The following is a 16,243-nucleotide window of genomic DNA, read 5'->3' on the forward strand; positions in this document are numbered from 1 at the left end:
GAGAGGCCCGCAAAAAAAAAAAAAAAAAATCATAGAGACAGAACATAGAATGGTGGTTGCCAGGGGCTGGGTGAGGGAAGATGGGAGTTGTTTAATGTATAGAGTTTCAGTTTTCCAAGATGAAGAAGTTCTAGAGATCTACTGCACATCAATATGAATATACTTAACATTACTGCACTGTACACGTAAAAACGGTTAAGATGGTAAATTTTATATTGTGTGTTTTTTTTTAACTACAATTTAAAAACACTTTTTAAATCATTAAAAAGCACTGAGTAGAGCTGGATGCAAATTTAAAGTTAGGAAATACCATAAGAGACACAGAAAGTAACACAAGAACTGAGAAAGATATAAAATCCCAGCAAACCCCATTTCCTGCTCCTGGGGCTCAAACGTCCCTCGGCATCCTCTCCCTCACCATTCCTCAGCATTATCTGAGGAATCTATCCCTGCCTTGCTCCCAAAGTCCCCTAGGCCAACTGTCCTCTTCAAGAATGAGCTGGCCATAGCCAAAGCCTCCTGCTATCTTGGCATTTTGAAGGCTCAGGTCAAAGACAAATAAATGTGTATTCTTCCCAAATTGGAACCATTTATTTCTCATTGCCTCGAGAAGGAGAGAGGAATAAAGGGTTACGATTGTAATTAACTAAGCCTGTAGAGGCAAATGCTGGTTAATGCAACATGAAAAGGAAACCCCAGCCAAAAGCTGCCTGGCTCTCTCCTATTAATTTCCATCCCCTGCCTGGTAAGAAATACCCTGCAGGCAGCTTCACAGATCCTTAGTTAAGGAAAAGAGCTTGGCTTGGGTTGGCTAAATTGCCCTGGGTGTTGCTTGCTCTGCACTTTTTGGAGCTGGGGCAGGGGAGCGAGATGTAGGGAAGCCGTGCTTCTAACGGGGCACTGGGTATCTGGAACTGTTCAGGAGAGCCTGAGAGAAGGGCCTCTGAGCAGGGGGCTCACCACAGCTGTGGTGAAGGCAGCTGTGGCCCAAGCAACTTACGTAGGTGCTCACAGCCTTTTCTACCATCTGAACTAACTACCCTTCAGAACATCATGATAAGGGGAGGTATGTATGTATGATGCTGGCTCACACACTGCTTGCTTATGTACACAGAAGTGACTGTTTATTCACTCTAGCTGCTGATTCTATAGTAACATATTAAACATTTATACAAAAATCTGGAGTGGCTCATTTATACTATGGAACTCCTTCCAGTTGTCTCTAGAATGAGCCTGACTGGTGACCCAGTAACACTCTAGCTAGGTGCTACAGTTTATCTACGGACAGTCATCCCAGCTGAAGGAATCAGTACCTACTTGCAGGGGAGGGGGCAGCAATCCCACTCTTACTTGCTTGTTGCACATTCCCAACCTAATTCAGAGAGGAAGATAATTCCTTATCCCTTTCCTCTTAATCAGTGGGCTTTAATGTATTCAGAAACCTAACCCCACCTTCCCTCCCGCTCTCTGCAGCTGCCACACGCTCTCTTTTGCTCACAGGTGACAAGGAGGAGTAAGAACATTAAAAACATTAGGTCATCCCAAGGGCACCTTCTATGTGTATCAAGGTATCCCCACATCTAGGGCTGAGAAACAACGAGTGAGACATTGGGATAGATGGTATCCTCCCTCTCCAGAGTTTGGTGGTCAGGGATTTGGGTAGGAAACTCAAAATATTTAAAAAATGCTGGAGTTTTCAGATGCCATGGAAGAATCACTTCCCATAGTCATATTGTTTGTAAATAAAGCCTAAAAACAGGAATTAGTTTGAAATGAGAGGAGGTCGTTAGGGTCACAGAGGTAGAGTATCAAGCATGACACCCACTTTCAAGTAACTGAAAACAAAAGATTCAGTGGGTTTCTGAAAGGTATCTTTTCTGAAGGTTTCTGAAAGATGGCTGGAAGGTGTCTGAAGCCCACAGGAGACAAGTCAGAAGAACACCATGATTGGGAAAGGGAGATGACAGTAAATAGTTCAATGTAAATCCCAGTTTCCACCAAATGTTGCCACTTTCTCCCGGATTAAGAAATAGTGTCATTAACCTGATGGATCAGAAAGAGTACCTCCAGATTCAAGTCACCTGCTTTCCTGTGAAGTTTTTGGTTTTAGTCTCCTAAGCATTCATTACATACCTTCTTACCAGAAAAGAAAGAGAATGACTTCTCAGCAGACCAGAACGGTTGAGGAGCAGGTGTATGTACCTTCAGGGTGGTCTGTAAGTGCTTTTACTTGGCCACAAACGGCCCAGTTAGACAGCAGCTGGTTCACGCTGAGCCCACCTTATCTAACTTGCCATCCTGAACTCTGCCCACAGCATGTGAAGCCGGCACTGACTGGGCAGACAGAGGAGGAACCGTGCGTGGCATTTCTCTCTCCCCAGGAGGAGGTGAATCGCTTTCTAAGTATGACCGCTTTATGACAAGGTTTGAAAAAGTAAATTAGCTTCTGAGAAGGAACAAGGATTAAAAAAAAGAGAAAACAGCATAGCGCACCCGGAAGGAAGCAGAAGGGGAGGAGACTCCCCGAGAGTGCTTGTCTAGGGCCCCAGGTTGCACAGCCCCCCTGCGATGGGACCTGTCCTCACTGAAAAGCTGTCAGATGTTCTCAAAGGAACCCACGGCCGCACGGGGAGGAAGGAGACACACAGGTCAGGCGCTGGCACCAGAAATAGGAGATGGAGTCCTACGGATCCCCATCCACCCACGGACAAGTGCACCTTCACACCAAAGACAAGTCTTCCCTGTGATCTATTTCTCCCCTTTGGGTGGGCACAGGATCTTAGAGCAAATAAACTCAATTATAAAAATTAAATGGCAAATATGAACACAAAATCCCAGCTTGCAGGGGCTCAGCTGACACCTCCAGACTCAGCAACACCAGCAGCCCAACCCACAGAGGCCTTCCTCTTGCTGGGGATCCCTTAGAAGGGAGGAGCTACCTATTTAAGCTCAAGGCACTGCTATGTACCTATAACACAACTAAGGCATGATATTGTACATATCAGTAGCACTGCAGTCATAATACTTTTACGTGCCATTAACAATGGGGAGACCTTCAACGTGGCGGAGGAGTAAGACATGGAGTTCACCTTCCTCCCCACAAATACATCAGAAATACACCTACACGTGGAACAACTCCTACAGAACACCTACTGAACGCTGGCAGAAGACCTCAGACCTCCCAAAAGGCAAGAAACTCCCCACGTACCTGGGTAGGGCAAAAGAAAAAACAGAGACAAAAGGTTGGGGACGGGACCTGCACCAGTGGGAGGGAGCCGTGAAGGAGGAAAAATTTCCACACACTAGGAAGCCACTTCACTGGTGGAGACGGGGTGGCGGAGGGGAAGCTTCGGAGCCACGGAGGAGAGCACAGCAACAGGGGTGCAGAGGGCAAAGCGGAGAGATTCCCTCACAGAGGATCAGTGCCGACCAGCACTCACCAGCCCGAGGGGCTTGTCTGCTCACCCGCCGGGCGGGCGGGGCTGCAAGGTGAGGCTCGGCTTCGGTCGGAGCACAGGGAGAGGGCTGGGGTCAGCAGCGTGAGCACAGACTGAAGGGGGCTAGTGCGCCACAGCTAGCCGGGAGGGAGTCTGGGAAAAAGTCTGGAACTGCCTAAGAGGCAAGAGACCATTGTTTTTCGGTGTGCAAGGAGACGGGATTCCTGCTCTGTGTGCCCACAGAAGGCAGGGAACCGTCTAAGTGAGCTCCAGAGACGGGCGTGAGCCGTGGCTACCAGCTCAGACTCCAGAGATGGACGTGAACTGCTGCTGCAACTAAGAAGCCTGTGTGCAAGCACAGGTCACGACCCACACCGGCCGCCGGGAGCCTGTGCAGCCTGCCACTGGCAGGGTCCCATGATCCAGGTACAACACCCCTGGGAGAACACACTGCACACCTCAGTCTGCTGCGATGTTATGATGGCCTCTGTTGCCGCAGGCGTGGCCCACATTCCAGTTGTGACTCCCATACCCTGCCCTGTCCCCAGCCTGAGTGAGCAAGAGAGTCCTAATGAGCTGCTGCTTTAACCTCCTCCTGTCTGGGTGGGAAACAGACACCTGAGGGCAACCTACACGCAGAGGACAGACCAAAACCAAAGCTGAACCCCAGGAGCTGTGTGAACAAAGAAGAGAAAGGGGAATTTCTCTATTCACCCTAATGAGTAGCAGATTAAATCCCACAATCAACTTGATAAACCCAGCATCTGTGGAATACCTGAATAGACAATGAATGTTCCCAAAGTTCAGGTGGTGGACTTTGGGAGCAACTGGAGACTTGGGGTTTGCTTTCTGCGTCTGATTTGTTTCTGGTGTTATGTTTATCTTAGTTTAGTTTTTAGTGCTTGCTGTCATTGGTGGATTTGTTTACTGATTGGGCTGCTCTCTTTCTTTTTTCTAAATTTTTATTTTCTTACTATTTACAAAAATTTTTTTCCCTTTTTTTTTTCTTTTTGTGAGTGTGTATGTGTATGTTCCTTTATGTGATTTTGTCTGTTTAGTTTTGCTTTTACCATTTGGTTTGGGGTAGTATCTGTTCGTTCTTTTTTTTTCCTTCTTCTTCCTTTTCTTCCAAGCCATGTGGCTGGCAGGGTCTTCGTGCTCTGGTCGCGTGTCAGGTCTGAGCTTCCAAGGTGGGAGAGCCGAGTCCAGGACAATGGACCACCAGAGAACTACCAGCCCCAAGTAATATCAATCGGTGAGAGCTCTCCCAGAGATCTCCACCTGAACACTAAGACACAGCTCCACCCAACGGGCAGCAAGCTCCAGCGCTGGACACCCCATGCCAAACAACTAGCAAGACAGGAACACAACACAACCCATTAGCAGTCACGTTGCCTAGAGTCATACTAAGTTCACAGACACGCCAAAACACACCACCAGACACAGCCCTGCCCACTCGAAGGACAAGATCCAGATCCACCCACCAGAACAAAGGCACCAGTCCCTCCACCAGGAAGTCTACACAACCCACTGAACCAACCTCACCCACTGTGGGCAGACACCAAACATAACAGGAACTATGAACCTTCAGACTGTGAAAAGGAAACCCCAAACACAGTAAGTTAAACAAAATGAGAAGACAGAGAAATATGCAGCAGATGAAGGAACAAGGGAAAAAACCCACAAGACCAAACAAATGAAGAGGAAATCGGCAGTCTACCTGAAAACGAATTCAGAGTAATGATAGTAAAGATGATCCAAAATCTTGGAAACAGAACGGAGAAAATACAAGAAACGTTTGACAAGGACCTAGAAGAACTAAAGAGCAAGCAAACAATGATGAACAACATAATAAATGGAATTAAAAATACTGTAGAAGGAATCAACAGAAGAATAACTGAGGCAGAAGAATGGATAAGTGACCTGGAAGATAAAATAGTGGAAATAACAGCTGCAGAGCAGAATAAAGAGCAAAGAATGAAAAGAATTGAGGACAGTCTCAAGAGACCTCTGGGACAACATTAAACGCATCAGAATTTGAATTATAGGGGTCCCAGAAGAAGAAGAGAAAAAGAAAGTGTCTGAGAAAATATTTGAAGAGATTATAGTCAAAAATTTCCCTAACATGGGAAAGGAAACAGTCAATCAAGAACAGGAAGTGCGGAGAGTCCCATACAGGATAAATCCAAGGAGAAACACACTAAGATCCATATTAATCAAACTATCGAAAATTAATTACAAAGAAAAAATATTAAAAGCAGCAAGGGAAAAGCAACAAATAACATACAAGGGAATCCCCATAAGGTTAACAGCTGATATTCAGCAGAAACTCAGAAAGCCAGAAGGGAGTGGCAGGTCATATTTAAAGTGATGAAGGAGAAAAACCTATAACCAAGTAAAGACCCACAAAAAAAAACCCCAAACAATTAAAAAAATGGTAACAGGAACATACATATCGATAATTACCTTGAATGTAAATGGATTAAATGCTCCAACCACAAGACACAGACTGGCTGAATGGATACAAAAACAAGACCCATATATATGCTGTCTAGAAGATACCCATTTCAGACCTAGGGACACATACGGACTGAAAGTGAGGGGGTGGAAAAAGATATTCCATGCAAATGGAAATCAAAAGAAAGCTGGAGTAGCAATACTCATATCAGACAAAACAGACTTTAAAACAAAGATTATTACAAGAGACAAAGAAGGACACTACATAATGATCAAAGGATCAATCCAAGAAGAAGACATAACAATTGTAAATATTTATGCACCCAGCATAGGAGCACCTCAATACATAAGGCAAATGCTAACAGGCATAAAAGGGGATATAGACATTAACACAATAAGAGTAGGGGACTTTAACACGCCACCTTCACCAATGGACGGATCCTCCAAAATGAAAATAAATGAGGAAACACAAGCTTTAAATGACATATTACACCAGGTGGACTTAACTGATATTTATAGGACATTCCATCCAAAAACAACAGAATACACTTTCTTCTCAAGTGCTCATGGAACATTCTCCAGGACAGATCATATCTTGGGTCATAAATCAAGCCTTGGTAAATTTAAGAAAACTGAAATCGTATCAAGCATCTTTCCTGACCACAATGCTATGAGACTAGGTATCAATTACAGGAAAAAAACTGTAAAATATACAAACACATGGAGGTTAAACAATACACCACTAAATAACCAAGAGATCACTGAAGAAATCACAGAGGAAATCAAAAAATACCTAGAGACAAGTGATAATGAAAACACGATGACCTAAAACCGATGGGATGCCGCAAAAGCAGCTCTAAGAGGAACGTTTATAGTAATACAATCCTACTTCAAGAAACAAGAAAAATCTCAAATAAACAACCTAAACTTACAGCTAAAGCAATTAGAGAAAGAAGAACAAAAAAACCCCAAAGTTAGCAGAAGGAAAGAAATCATAAAGATCAGATCAGAAATAAATGAAAAAGAAATGAAGGAAACAATAGCAAAGATCAATAAAAGTAAAAGCTGGTTCTTTGAGAAGATAAACGAAATTGATAAACCATTAGCCAGACTCATCAAGAAAAAAAGGGAGAAGACTCAAATCAACAGAATTAGAAGGCTTCCCTCGTGGTGCAGTGGTTAAGAATCCGCCTGCCAATGCAGGGGACACGGGTTCAAGCCCTGGTCTGGGAACATCCCAACCCATATGTTGCAGAGCAACTAAGCCCATGCGCCACAACTACTGAGCCTGTGCTCTACAGCCCACCAGCCACAACTACTGAAGTCCATGCGCCACAACTACTGAAGCCCACACGCCCTAGAGCCCGTGCTCCACAACAGAGAGGCCACTGCAGTGAGAGGACCACGCACCACAACGAAGAGTATCCCCCACTCACCGCAACTAGAGAAAGCCTGTGTGAAGCAACGAAGAACCAATACAGCCGAGATAAATAAATCAAAAAAAGAAACTTTATAAAAACTAAAAAAATTTTAAAAAAAGAATTAGAAATGAAAAAGGAGAAGTAACAACTGACACTGCAGAAATACAAAGGATCAGGAGAGACTGCTACAAACACCATATACCAATAAAATGAACAACCTGGAAAAAGTAAACAATTTCTTAGAAAAGTACAACCTTCAAAGACTGAATCAGGAAGAAACAGAAAATATGAACAAACCAATCAAAAGCATTGAAATTGAAAATGTGATTGAAAAACTCCCAAGAAACAAAAGCCCAGGACCAGATGGCTTCACAGGCGAATTCCATCAGACATTTAAAGAAGAGCTAACACCTATCCTCCTCAAACTCTTCCAAAATACAGCAGAGGGAGGAACACTCCCAAACTCATTCTACAAGGCCACCATCACCCTGATACCAAAACCAGACAAAGATGTCACAAAGAAAGAAAACTACAGGCCAATATCACTGATGAACACAGATGCAAAAATCCTCAACAAAATACTAGCAAGCAGAATCCAACAGCACATTAAAAGGATCACACACCATGATGAAGTGGGGTTTATCCCAGGAATGCAAGGATTCTTCAATATATGCAAATCAATCAATGGGATACACCATATTAACAAACTGAAGGATATAAACCATTTGATAATCTCAACAGATGCAGAAAAAGCTTTTGACAAAATTCAACACCATTTATGATAAAACTCTCCAGAACATGGGCACAGAGGGAACCTACCTCAACCTAATAAAGGTCATATATGACAAATATCACAGCCAACATCGTTCTCAATGGTGAAAAACTGAAACCATTTTCTCTAAGATCAGGAACAAGACAAGGTTGCCCACTCTCATCACTATTATTCAACATAGTTTTGGAAGTTTTAGCCACAGCAGTCAGAGAAGAAAAAGAAATAAAAGGAATCCAAATTGAAGAAGAAGTAAAACCGTCACTGTTTGCAGATGACATGATACTAGACATAGAGAATCATAAGGATGCTACCAGAAAACAACTAGAGCTATTCAATGAATTCGGTAAAGTAGTAGGATACAAAATTAATGCACAGAAATCTCTGGCATTCCTGTACACTAACGATGAAAAACCTGACAGAGAAATTAAGGAAACACTCCCATTTACCACTGCAACAAAAAGAATAAAATACCTAGGAATAAACCTACCTAAGAGGCCCTATCAAACTACCAATGGCATCTTTCACAGAACTGGAACAAAAACTTTTACAATTTTTATGGAAACACAAAAGACCCCGAATAGCCAAAGCAATCTTGTGAAGAAAAATGGAGCTGGAGGAATCCTGACTTCAGACTATACTACAAAGCTACAGTAATCAAGACAGTATGGTACTGGCATAGAAACAGAAATATAGATCAATGGAACAGGATAGAAAGCCCAGAGATAAACCCACGCACATATGGTCACCTTATTTTTGATAAAGGAGACAAGAATATATAATGGAGAAAAGACAGCCTCTTCAAAAAGTGGTGCTGGGAAAACTGGACAGCTACATGTAAAAGAATGAAATTAGAACACTCCCTAACACTATATACAGAAATAAACTCAAAATGGATTAAAGACCTAAATATAAGGCCAGACACTATAAAACTGTTAGAGGAAAACATAGGCAGAACACTCTGTGACATAAATCACAGCAAGATCCTTTTTGACCCACCTCCTAGAGAAATGGAAATAACAAAAATAAACAAATGGGACCTAATGAAACTTAAAAGCTTTTGCACAGCCATAAACAAGACGAAAAGACAACCCTCAGAATGGGAGAAAATATTTGCAAATGAAGCAACTGACAGAGGATTAATCTCCAAAATTTACAAGCAGCTCATGCAGCTCAATATCAAAAAAACAACCAACCTAATCCAAAAATGGGCAGGAGACCTAAACAGATATTTCTCCAAAGAAGATATACAGATTGCCAACAAACACATGAAAGGATGCTCAACATCACTAATCATTAGAGAAATGCAAATCAAAACCACAATGAGGTATCACCTCACACCGGTCAGAATGGCCATCATCAAAGAATCTAAAGACAATAAATGCTGGAGAGGGTGTGGAGAAAAGGGAACCCTCTTGCACTGTTGGTGGGAATGTGAATTGATACAGGCGCTATGGAGAACAGTAGGGAGGTTCCTTAAAAAACTAAAAATAGAATTACCATATGACCCAGCAATCCCACTACGGGGCGTATACCCTGAGAAAACTGTGATTCAAAAAGAAACACGTACCACAATGTTCACTGCAGCATTATTTACAATAGCCAGGAGATGGAAGCAACCTAAGTATCCATTGACAGACAAATGGATAAAGATGTGGCACATATATACAATGGAATATTACTCAGCCATAAAAAGAAACAAAACTGAGTTATTTGTAGTGAGGTGGATCGACCCAGAGTCTGTCATACAGAGTGAAGTAAGTCAGAAAGAGAAAAACAAATACCATATGCTAACACATATATATGGAATCGAAAAAAACAAATGGTTCTGATGAACCTAGGGGCAGGATAGTAATAAAGACACAGACGTAGAGAATGGACTTAGGGACACGGGGAGGGGGAAGGGGAAGCTGGGACGAAGTGAGAGAGTGGCATGGACATATATACACTACCCAATGTAAAACAGATAGCTAGTGGGAAGCAGCCACATAGCACAGGGAGATCAGCTCGGTGCTTTGTGTCCACCTAGAGGGGTGGGACAGGGAGGTTGGGAGGGAGGCGCAAGAGGGAGGAGATATGGGGATACAGGTATGCATAGAGCTGATTCACTTTGTTATACAGCAGAAACTAACACCATGTTGTAAAGCAATTATACTCCAATAAAGATGTTAAAAAACAACAAGAACAGTGAGTCTCCACATTAATCTTCCCACACCGAAAACTCAGTAAAAATAGATTCTTGCCCAAGTAGATTAAGGAAACCAGGTCAGATGCTGCATCCTGACTTTCTCTAGCTCTTACATCAGAATGTGACACTAAAGGTCAGTTTCTTTGAAACCCAACTACCTGAAAATACTCATGGCAGAGGAATGAATGACACAGAATTAATTACTGACAGCTCGGCAGTATGTTTCCAGGGTGCACAGACTGTTCTATGTTGCTCTCCCCAGAGCAACTGGAAGGGCTGAGTCAAAAAGCAGGCACTCAATGGAGCAGAAGAGAAGTGGCATGTCCACAGTCACTTGGCTAGAACCCTGGAGAGCCCGGGGAGGATGCATTCTCCTGCCTCCCCCCAGGTCATCCTCCACTGTGCTCCGCATCACCTAGGAGGTGGCTTTTTTCCTACCATCTGGACTGTGCTCCTCTCCCAAAGGGTCTCCCCCCGCCGCCCGTGTTCTACTCTCTCCTTGAAAGATCGATTTCAAGCCTCACCTTCCACGTGAAGCTTTTCCTGACTGTGCCAACAAGCGTGCACTCTTCTGCCTTGAAACTCGTACAGCACCAAGTGTCCAAACCCTCAAACCGACCCTGTTACAATTTCTTCTGTTGTCTCTTGTATTATGTAGCTCGTGCATGTGACTTAACTCTTCAGCATGTTCTGGAAGCCTCTGTGATGCCAGAAATCAAGTTTACTGCCACAGCATGTGACATGATTTGATTCAAAGCCCAGTGATGAACAAGCGCGTCAGAGATGGAGCTGGGACAGCCTATCTTTGCACGGGAAAGCGGCCGCTTCTAGAGGAGGTTTTCCTTTACTACAGCCTCAACATAAGGCGAGCACCAGCTTGTCAGCCCACTGAGCAGTCGTTTCTACCAGAGTATTGTGGCTGTTACAACTCTGCACTTCTAAGGGTCCAAAGTTCTATTTTAAGACAGAAACCATGACCTCTATGATATAAAGATCCAGGAGGATTTCATCTATTATTAGCTTAAAGAGGGCAGGACATTGATCATAAAAGAAGTGCAGGTAAGGTTTCAGCCCAGTGCATATAATTTCAAGCAATTCTAGAAGGACCTGGAATGCACCTAAGAGAGACTTGTGGCTCAAAACTTCCTTTCAGGGCTTCCCTGGTGGCGCAGTGGTTGAGAGTCCGCCTGCCGATGCAGGGGACGCGAGTTCGTGCCCCGGTCCGGGAAGATCCCACATGCCACGGAGCGGCTAGGCCCGTGAGCCATGGCCGCTGAGCCTGAGCGTCCGGAGCCTGTGCTCCGCAACGGGAGAGGCCACAACAGTGAGAGGTCCGGGTACCACAAAAAAAAACAAAAAAAAAAAAAACAAAAAAAAAAACTTCCTTTCAAGCTATAGAAACTAAAGAATAGAAGGGCTGTGATCTGTAGAGGTCATTCAGCTAGCTGGGGACAGCAATGAGTCAGAAAGCCAGTCTCCTAGCGCCTAGTGAAGTACACTCTCTACATGCCAGGTTGCCTCTCCCTGTAAGTTACACTGTCATGAGTAACCGTCTTTTCCACTAGGCTAGAATTCTAAAATGCAGAGAAACTTCAGGAACAACCACACACAGTGTCAATCTGTATCGCAGCACTGGGCGCAGTTACAGTATTAAAACAATCCCCTTGATCGGTAACATCGTGAATGAGGTCGGATGATAGTTTTAAATAAAACATAACTGAAGTAGAAAACCTGAATTTAAGTTCACAGAAACCTCCAGTCTGATGTTGAACAAGACACTGCCATCTCTGGGCCTCAGTTTCCCACAAGGACAAAGGGGTGTCTGTGGCGTTTCTCAGTGGGGGAGCTACTGGTGTTTGATAGGGTCCATTCTTCCTCGGGACTGTCCTCTGTATTGTAGGACACCTAGCATCTCTGGCCTTGGGCCACCAAGTGCCGGCAGAGACCCAGCCAAAAATGCCCCCTTCCCCCATATTTCACACTCCCCTGGTTGAGAACCACCAGGAAGGTCTCCAAGGTCCCCGCTGGCTCTAAAATGCCAGCAGGAAGACACCAGCGACCAGCAGCAGGGGGCACCGTCCTACCCGTAGATGTCCAGGACCCCGATGAAGGAGTGCTGCTTGAGGGAGGTGTGGAGGGCCTTGTTGACATGCCCCACTATCCAGCCAAACAGCTGGGCGTAGATGTGCTTGGCCAGGGCGTTGCGCGCGTTGACCACCTGCTGCAGGGACATGGTCTTGACGTAGGTCTCCGAGGTGGTGACCAGCTTGCGATGGCACAGCCAATGCTCCATCTGACTGTGCTCCACCCCCAGCAGCTGGCAGAAGTTGCTCAGGTGTTCATCCTTGGGCTGGAAGAGACATGGGAGAAGGGTTCAGGAGGGGCGTGGAGGACAGTCCACCACCATGCTCTAGGGAGGGAAGGAACCCAACTCTAGGCCCCCCAGAACCCCATTTCATCCCTAGCCACTGCCCCAGCCATCTCATGCACTCTCACACCACTAGGTGACAATAGGGGCCCAAAGAGTGTTGCTCAAACTGGTAATACCTGCTCATGAACACATCATCAGCAGGGCTTTAAAAAACAACTCTCCACTTTCCCTGTCCCCTCCTCCCCTGCCAGGGCCTGAAGGGTAACTGGAGGAGAGGGCTCCGGAGTGAAGGGTGCAGGATGAGAACTGATAACTTAGGAACAGATAATCTGTTAAGAATAAGGAGCCAGCGGCAAAATCACAGTGAACGTAGCTTCCAGCTGCAGAGTTCCACATGCAGTGCTCAGTCCACAGCCCCGGAAAGGTCCTCGCTTTTGAGTGTTACCTTGGGCTCGCACGCGGTCTAGAGCAGTGCGCTCGGAGACAAGCCCTGAGCTGACCCCCTTGGACGATGACAGCACACTGACATCACACCGTCCTAAGCTTCCAAGCAGATTTGCTTTCATCTTAGCCCTGGTCATACTAAACACATAACGGAACTTATTTATATACTTTAAGCACTTGCCACTTGGAAAGAAAGCGAATCTAGGTGGAGAGCTAGGACAAATGGCAAAAAATAAGGAACAAATTTTGACTTGGGAAGATCACTTGGAACGCTGTAACTGATATTCATGTTTAGAGCTGGGAAAAACTAGGGATGCCCCCAGCATGAGTCCCTTCGCCTACAGGTAAGAAACTGAGCCCCAGAGAAGTATAAGAACGCACCCAGGTAGTCAGCTGCATTTCATCTTGACCCTCAATTACCCAAAGTACCAATCACATCACCTTGCCCTTGAGTCCCTGATAACCAAGTCACCCACAGAGTTTTATTTCCCAAGTGTGTAGGTGTCCTGGGTCCCCCTTGCTGCCCATTCACAACACCCCACAGAAAACCTGCTTTTCCTCTAGAGGTTCTTCTCGCCCATTATTCATTCCCTCATCTAAATCCCCCAGGGGAAGTTGATAACCCAGCCATGAGCCTGCTGGAGAGCTTAATAACTCCGAGGCTGAAAGGGAATCCTTCAGAATGTCATGTGCCACCTCCTAATGGCCCTGAATTGCTTGTGGGAATCATTTTCTGATGACGCTGCCACCGCATAAATGCAGGCTTGTTCAATGAAAATTAACACAGATAACTGTGCCATTTCCCCAGCCCATTTTTTCTCCCTCCTACAGATACTTAAAATCCATCTACCCAAATACACACAATTACAAGATAATAAAATGTCAGAGTAGGAAAGAACCTCCAAAAGTCATTAAGGCCAGTTTTTCCAGAGTATGGTTTGTGGAGTTGGAGTAATAGTTACAAAGGCCATTAACTGGCTTTACTCAACAAAAGTTGGGGGGGGGGGGGGGATAACGTACTCTGTAAACACACACACACACACAGAGTTCCACAAGTTCTGGAACTTTTCAATCATCACCACGGGGCAGGTTCCCATCGGCTGCAGCAGGGAGTGGCCTGCCCATCTATTCCCCGCTCCTGACTGTTGATTAAAGGTACTAACTGAAACTGATTTAACGTTATGCAATTACACTTAAGCTTAATCAAATGATGCTAAATCCATTAAAGACAGCCAGCATCACAGGCAGCTGATGAGTTTTGTGGGCCCATATTGCCAAGTTCAAGAAACAAGTTGCCTCTGGTGTCCAAGTAATCGCATGCCACTGCATCTCCAAGGTAACTCTGGCAGTTACGGGACATATATTCATGCTTTAATTAAAAATAACAACTACCAAGCAGAAGGCACACTGCATCTGGACAGACACCCCTCCACAGTAGGAGGTCCACCCTACGCACCCAGGGCATAAACCAAAATCCGTGCACTAGCAACCACTTAGCAAAGCATTTCTCGAGCGAGCACACACTGCGTGCCCGGCAGCGTGCTGGGCACGGATGGGGAACATCAGGCTAGTGGAAGACAGTCCGTCCAGAGGAAGGCGCAGGGCCGGCGGTGGCGTGGAGCAAGAACGCTGGCTGGGCTTTGCCATTAACTGTCATAGTGGCCTTAGAGAGAGAGTTTCCTCGCTCTGGGCCTTAGTCTTTCCAACCCTGTGAAGGGAGACGGATGCTCAGAAGGTCCACTCTGGCTCTGCCAACAATGACGATAACAGTCGAGAACTCAAGCCCTCGAGCCCTGTGCCAAGGTGGGTAATATCACCCCCACCCGCAGATAAGGAAACAGGTAAGAGACTATCAGTAAGTGGCAGAACCAGGATTTGAACCTTGGCAGCCCCGACTCCAATTTCTCACTCTCAATTAGCTCTCGACACAGCCTTTAACTGGAGAACAAGATGAGACCAGCCTAGACCACGTACCTGTGCTCAGAAACCTCTGACTTCCTGTCGTCTCTGAGAGTAAGGGCCTGGTGTCCAAGCCTCCACCTGTCAGGCATCCTCCCCTCCCTCCAGCACCATTTGTGTCCTCTGTTCCCCCCCTCCTTTCCCCAAGTGTGCCCTGATAGCCCTCCTTCACACAGAAGTCTTTACACACACACTCAGTGTGTGCCAGGGCTAGAAGAGTGAGCACAGGAGACACTGTCCTGGAGTTTGGTGGGGGAAACGGGCATCGATCAAATACCACCAGTAAACGTTCACTCTCCTTCTCACCCGAAGGTCCCTGCAGAGGCTGGTGCGGAAGATCAGCTCTAAGATCAGAGAGACACTTCCCTGATAAGCCCAAGTCCTAGCTCTCCAAAGAGGCCCTGGCACAGGTACCCAGGAACTCGCTGGCCCTGGTCCTCGGGCCTCACCATCAACACCGCCCAGTGTTCATCTATTTGCTCACTTGCATCACCCCTGAGCCTAGGGAGCCTCCATCATCCATCCATCTGCTTACTGGGCATCTACCAAGTCCTGGGCACTGTGCTGGGTGCTGGTGATACAACAGCGAGCAAACAGTCCCCGTTCTCATAGACTTTGGAGTCTCATGAGGGAGAGAGACACACAGCAAATCATCACATAATAAATGTAAAATTACAACCATGCTGAGAGATATGGAGGAGAGGCATGAACGCCGTAAGAACCCACGATGGGGGATGTGACCAGGATGTGACCTTGAGAAGGAGGAGACTGGGGGAGGGGAGGGTGGAGGCCAAGGGAAATCTGTCAGCTTCCCTGCATTTGGCCAGCCTAAATCAGGAATTCTTCAATGCCAGTGTTCCTAATCTCACCTGTCCCCGACACTAGGCAGAGTACGGTTGCCCTAAGGAACCAGGGGACATTTATGGGGACGTGCTGGGAGGGGAGGCACAGACCCTCTGTGCCTTTCTCAAGAGGGACAATGCTTCACTGGCCCTAAAGAGTGTCTGGCCTGCACTAGAGGCCCACCCGCCACCCCACCAAGGCACCACGTTCTCCTCTGCCCACCTCAATCCGTCTCCCAGCATCACCACGGCCAACCACACTGCCCCGCCACACACACACACACACAGGCACATACACGCAGACAGGGGCACACACACACACGCTGATGTCCCGGGGCACCGAGCGCTGCCCAGC

The 16,243-nt window shown here is 45.9% G+C and overlaps 1 protein-coding gene across 1 annotated transcript in view; it reads right to left on the reverse strand.

Moving 5' to 3' along the window:
- MYO5B (myosin VB) overlaps positions 1-16,243 on the reverse strand; it is a 373,495-nt gene that overhangs the window by 121,582 nt on the left and 235,670 nt on the right. The window contains exon 10 of the mRNA XM_024756795.1: positions 12,357-12,622. Within this exon, the coding sequence (XP_024612563.1) occupies positions 12,357-12,622 (266 nt within the window). The remainder of the gene's footprint in view (positions 1-12,356; positions 12,623-16,243) is intronic.

This window comes from Neophocaena asiaeorientalis, unplaced genomic scaffold, assembly GCF_003031525.2.
Source record: "Neophocaena asiaeorientalis asiaeorientalis breed wild unplaced genomic scaffold, Neophocaena_asiaeorientalis_V1.1 scaffold133, whole genome shotgun sequence".
Lineage (NCBI taxonomy): Eukaryota > Metazoa > Chordata > Mammalia > Artiodactyla > Phocoenidae > Neophocaena > Neophocaena asiaeorientalis.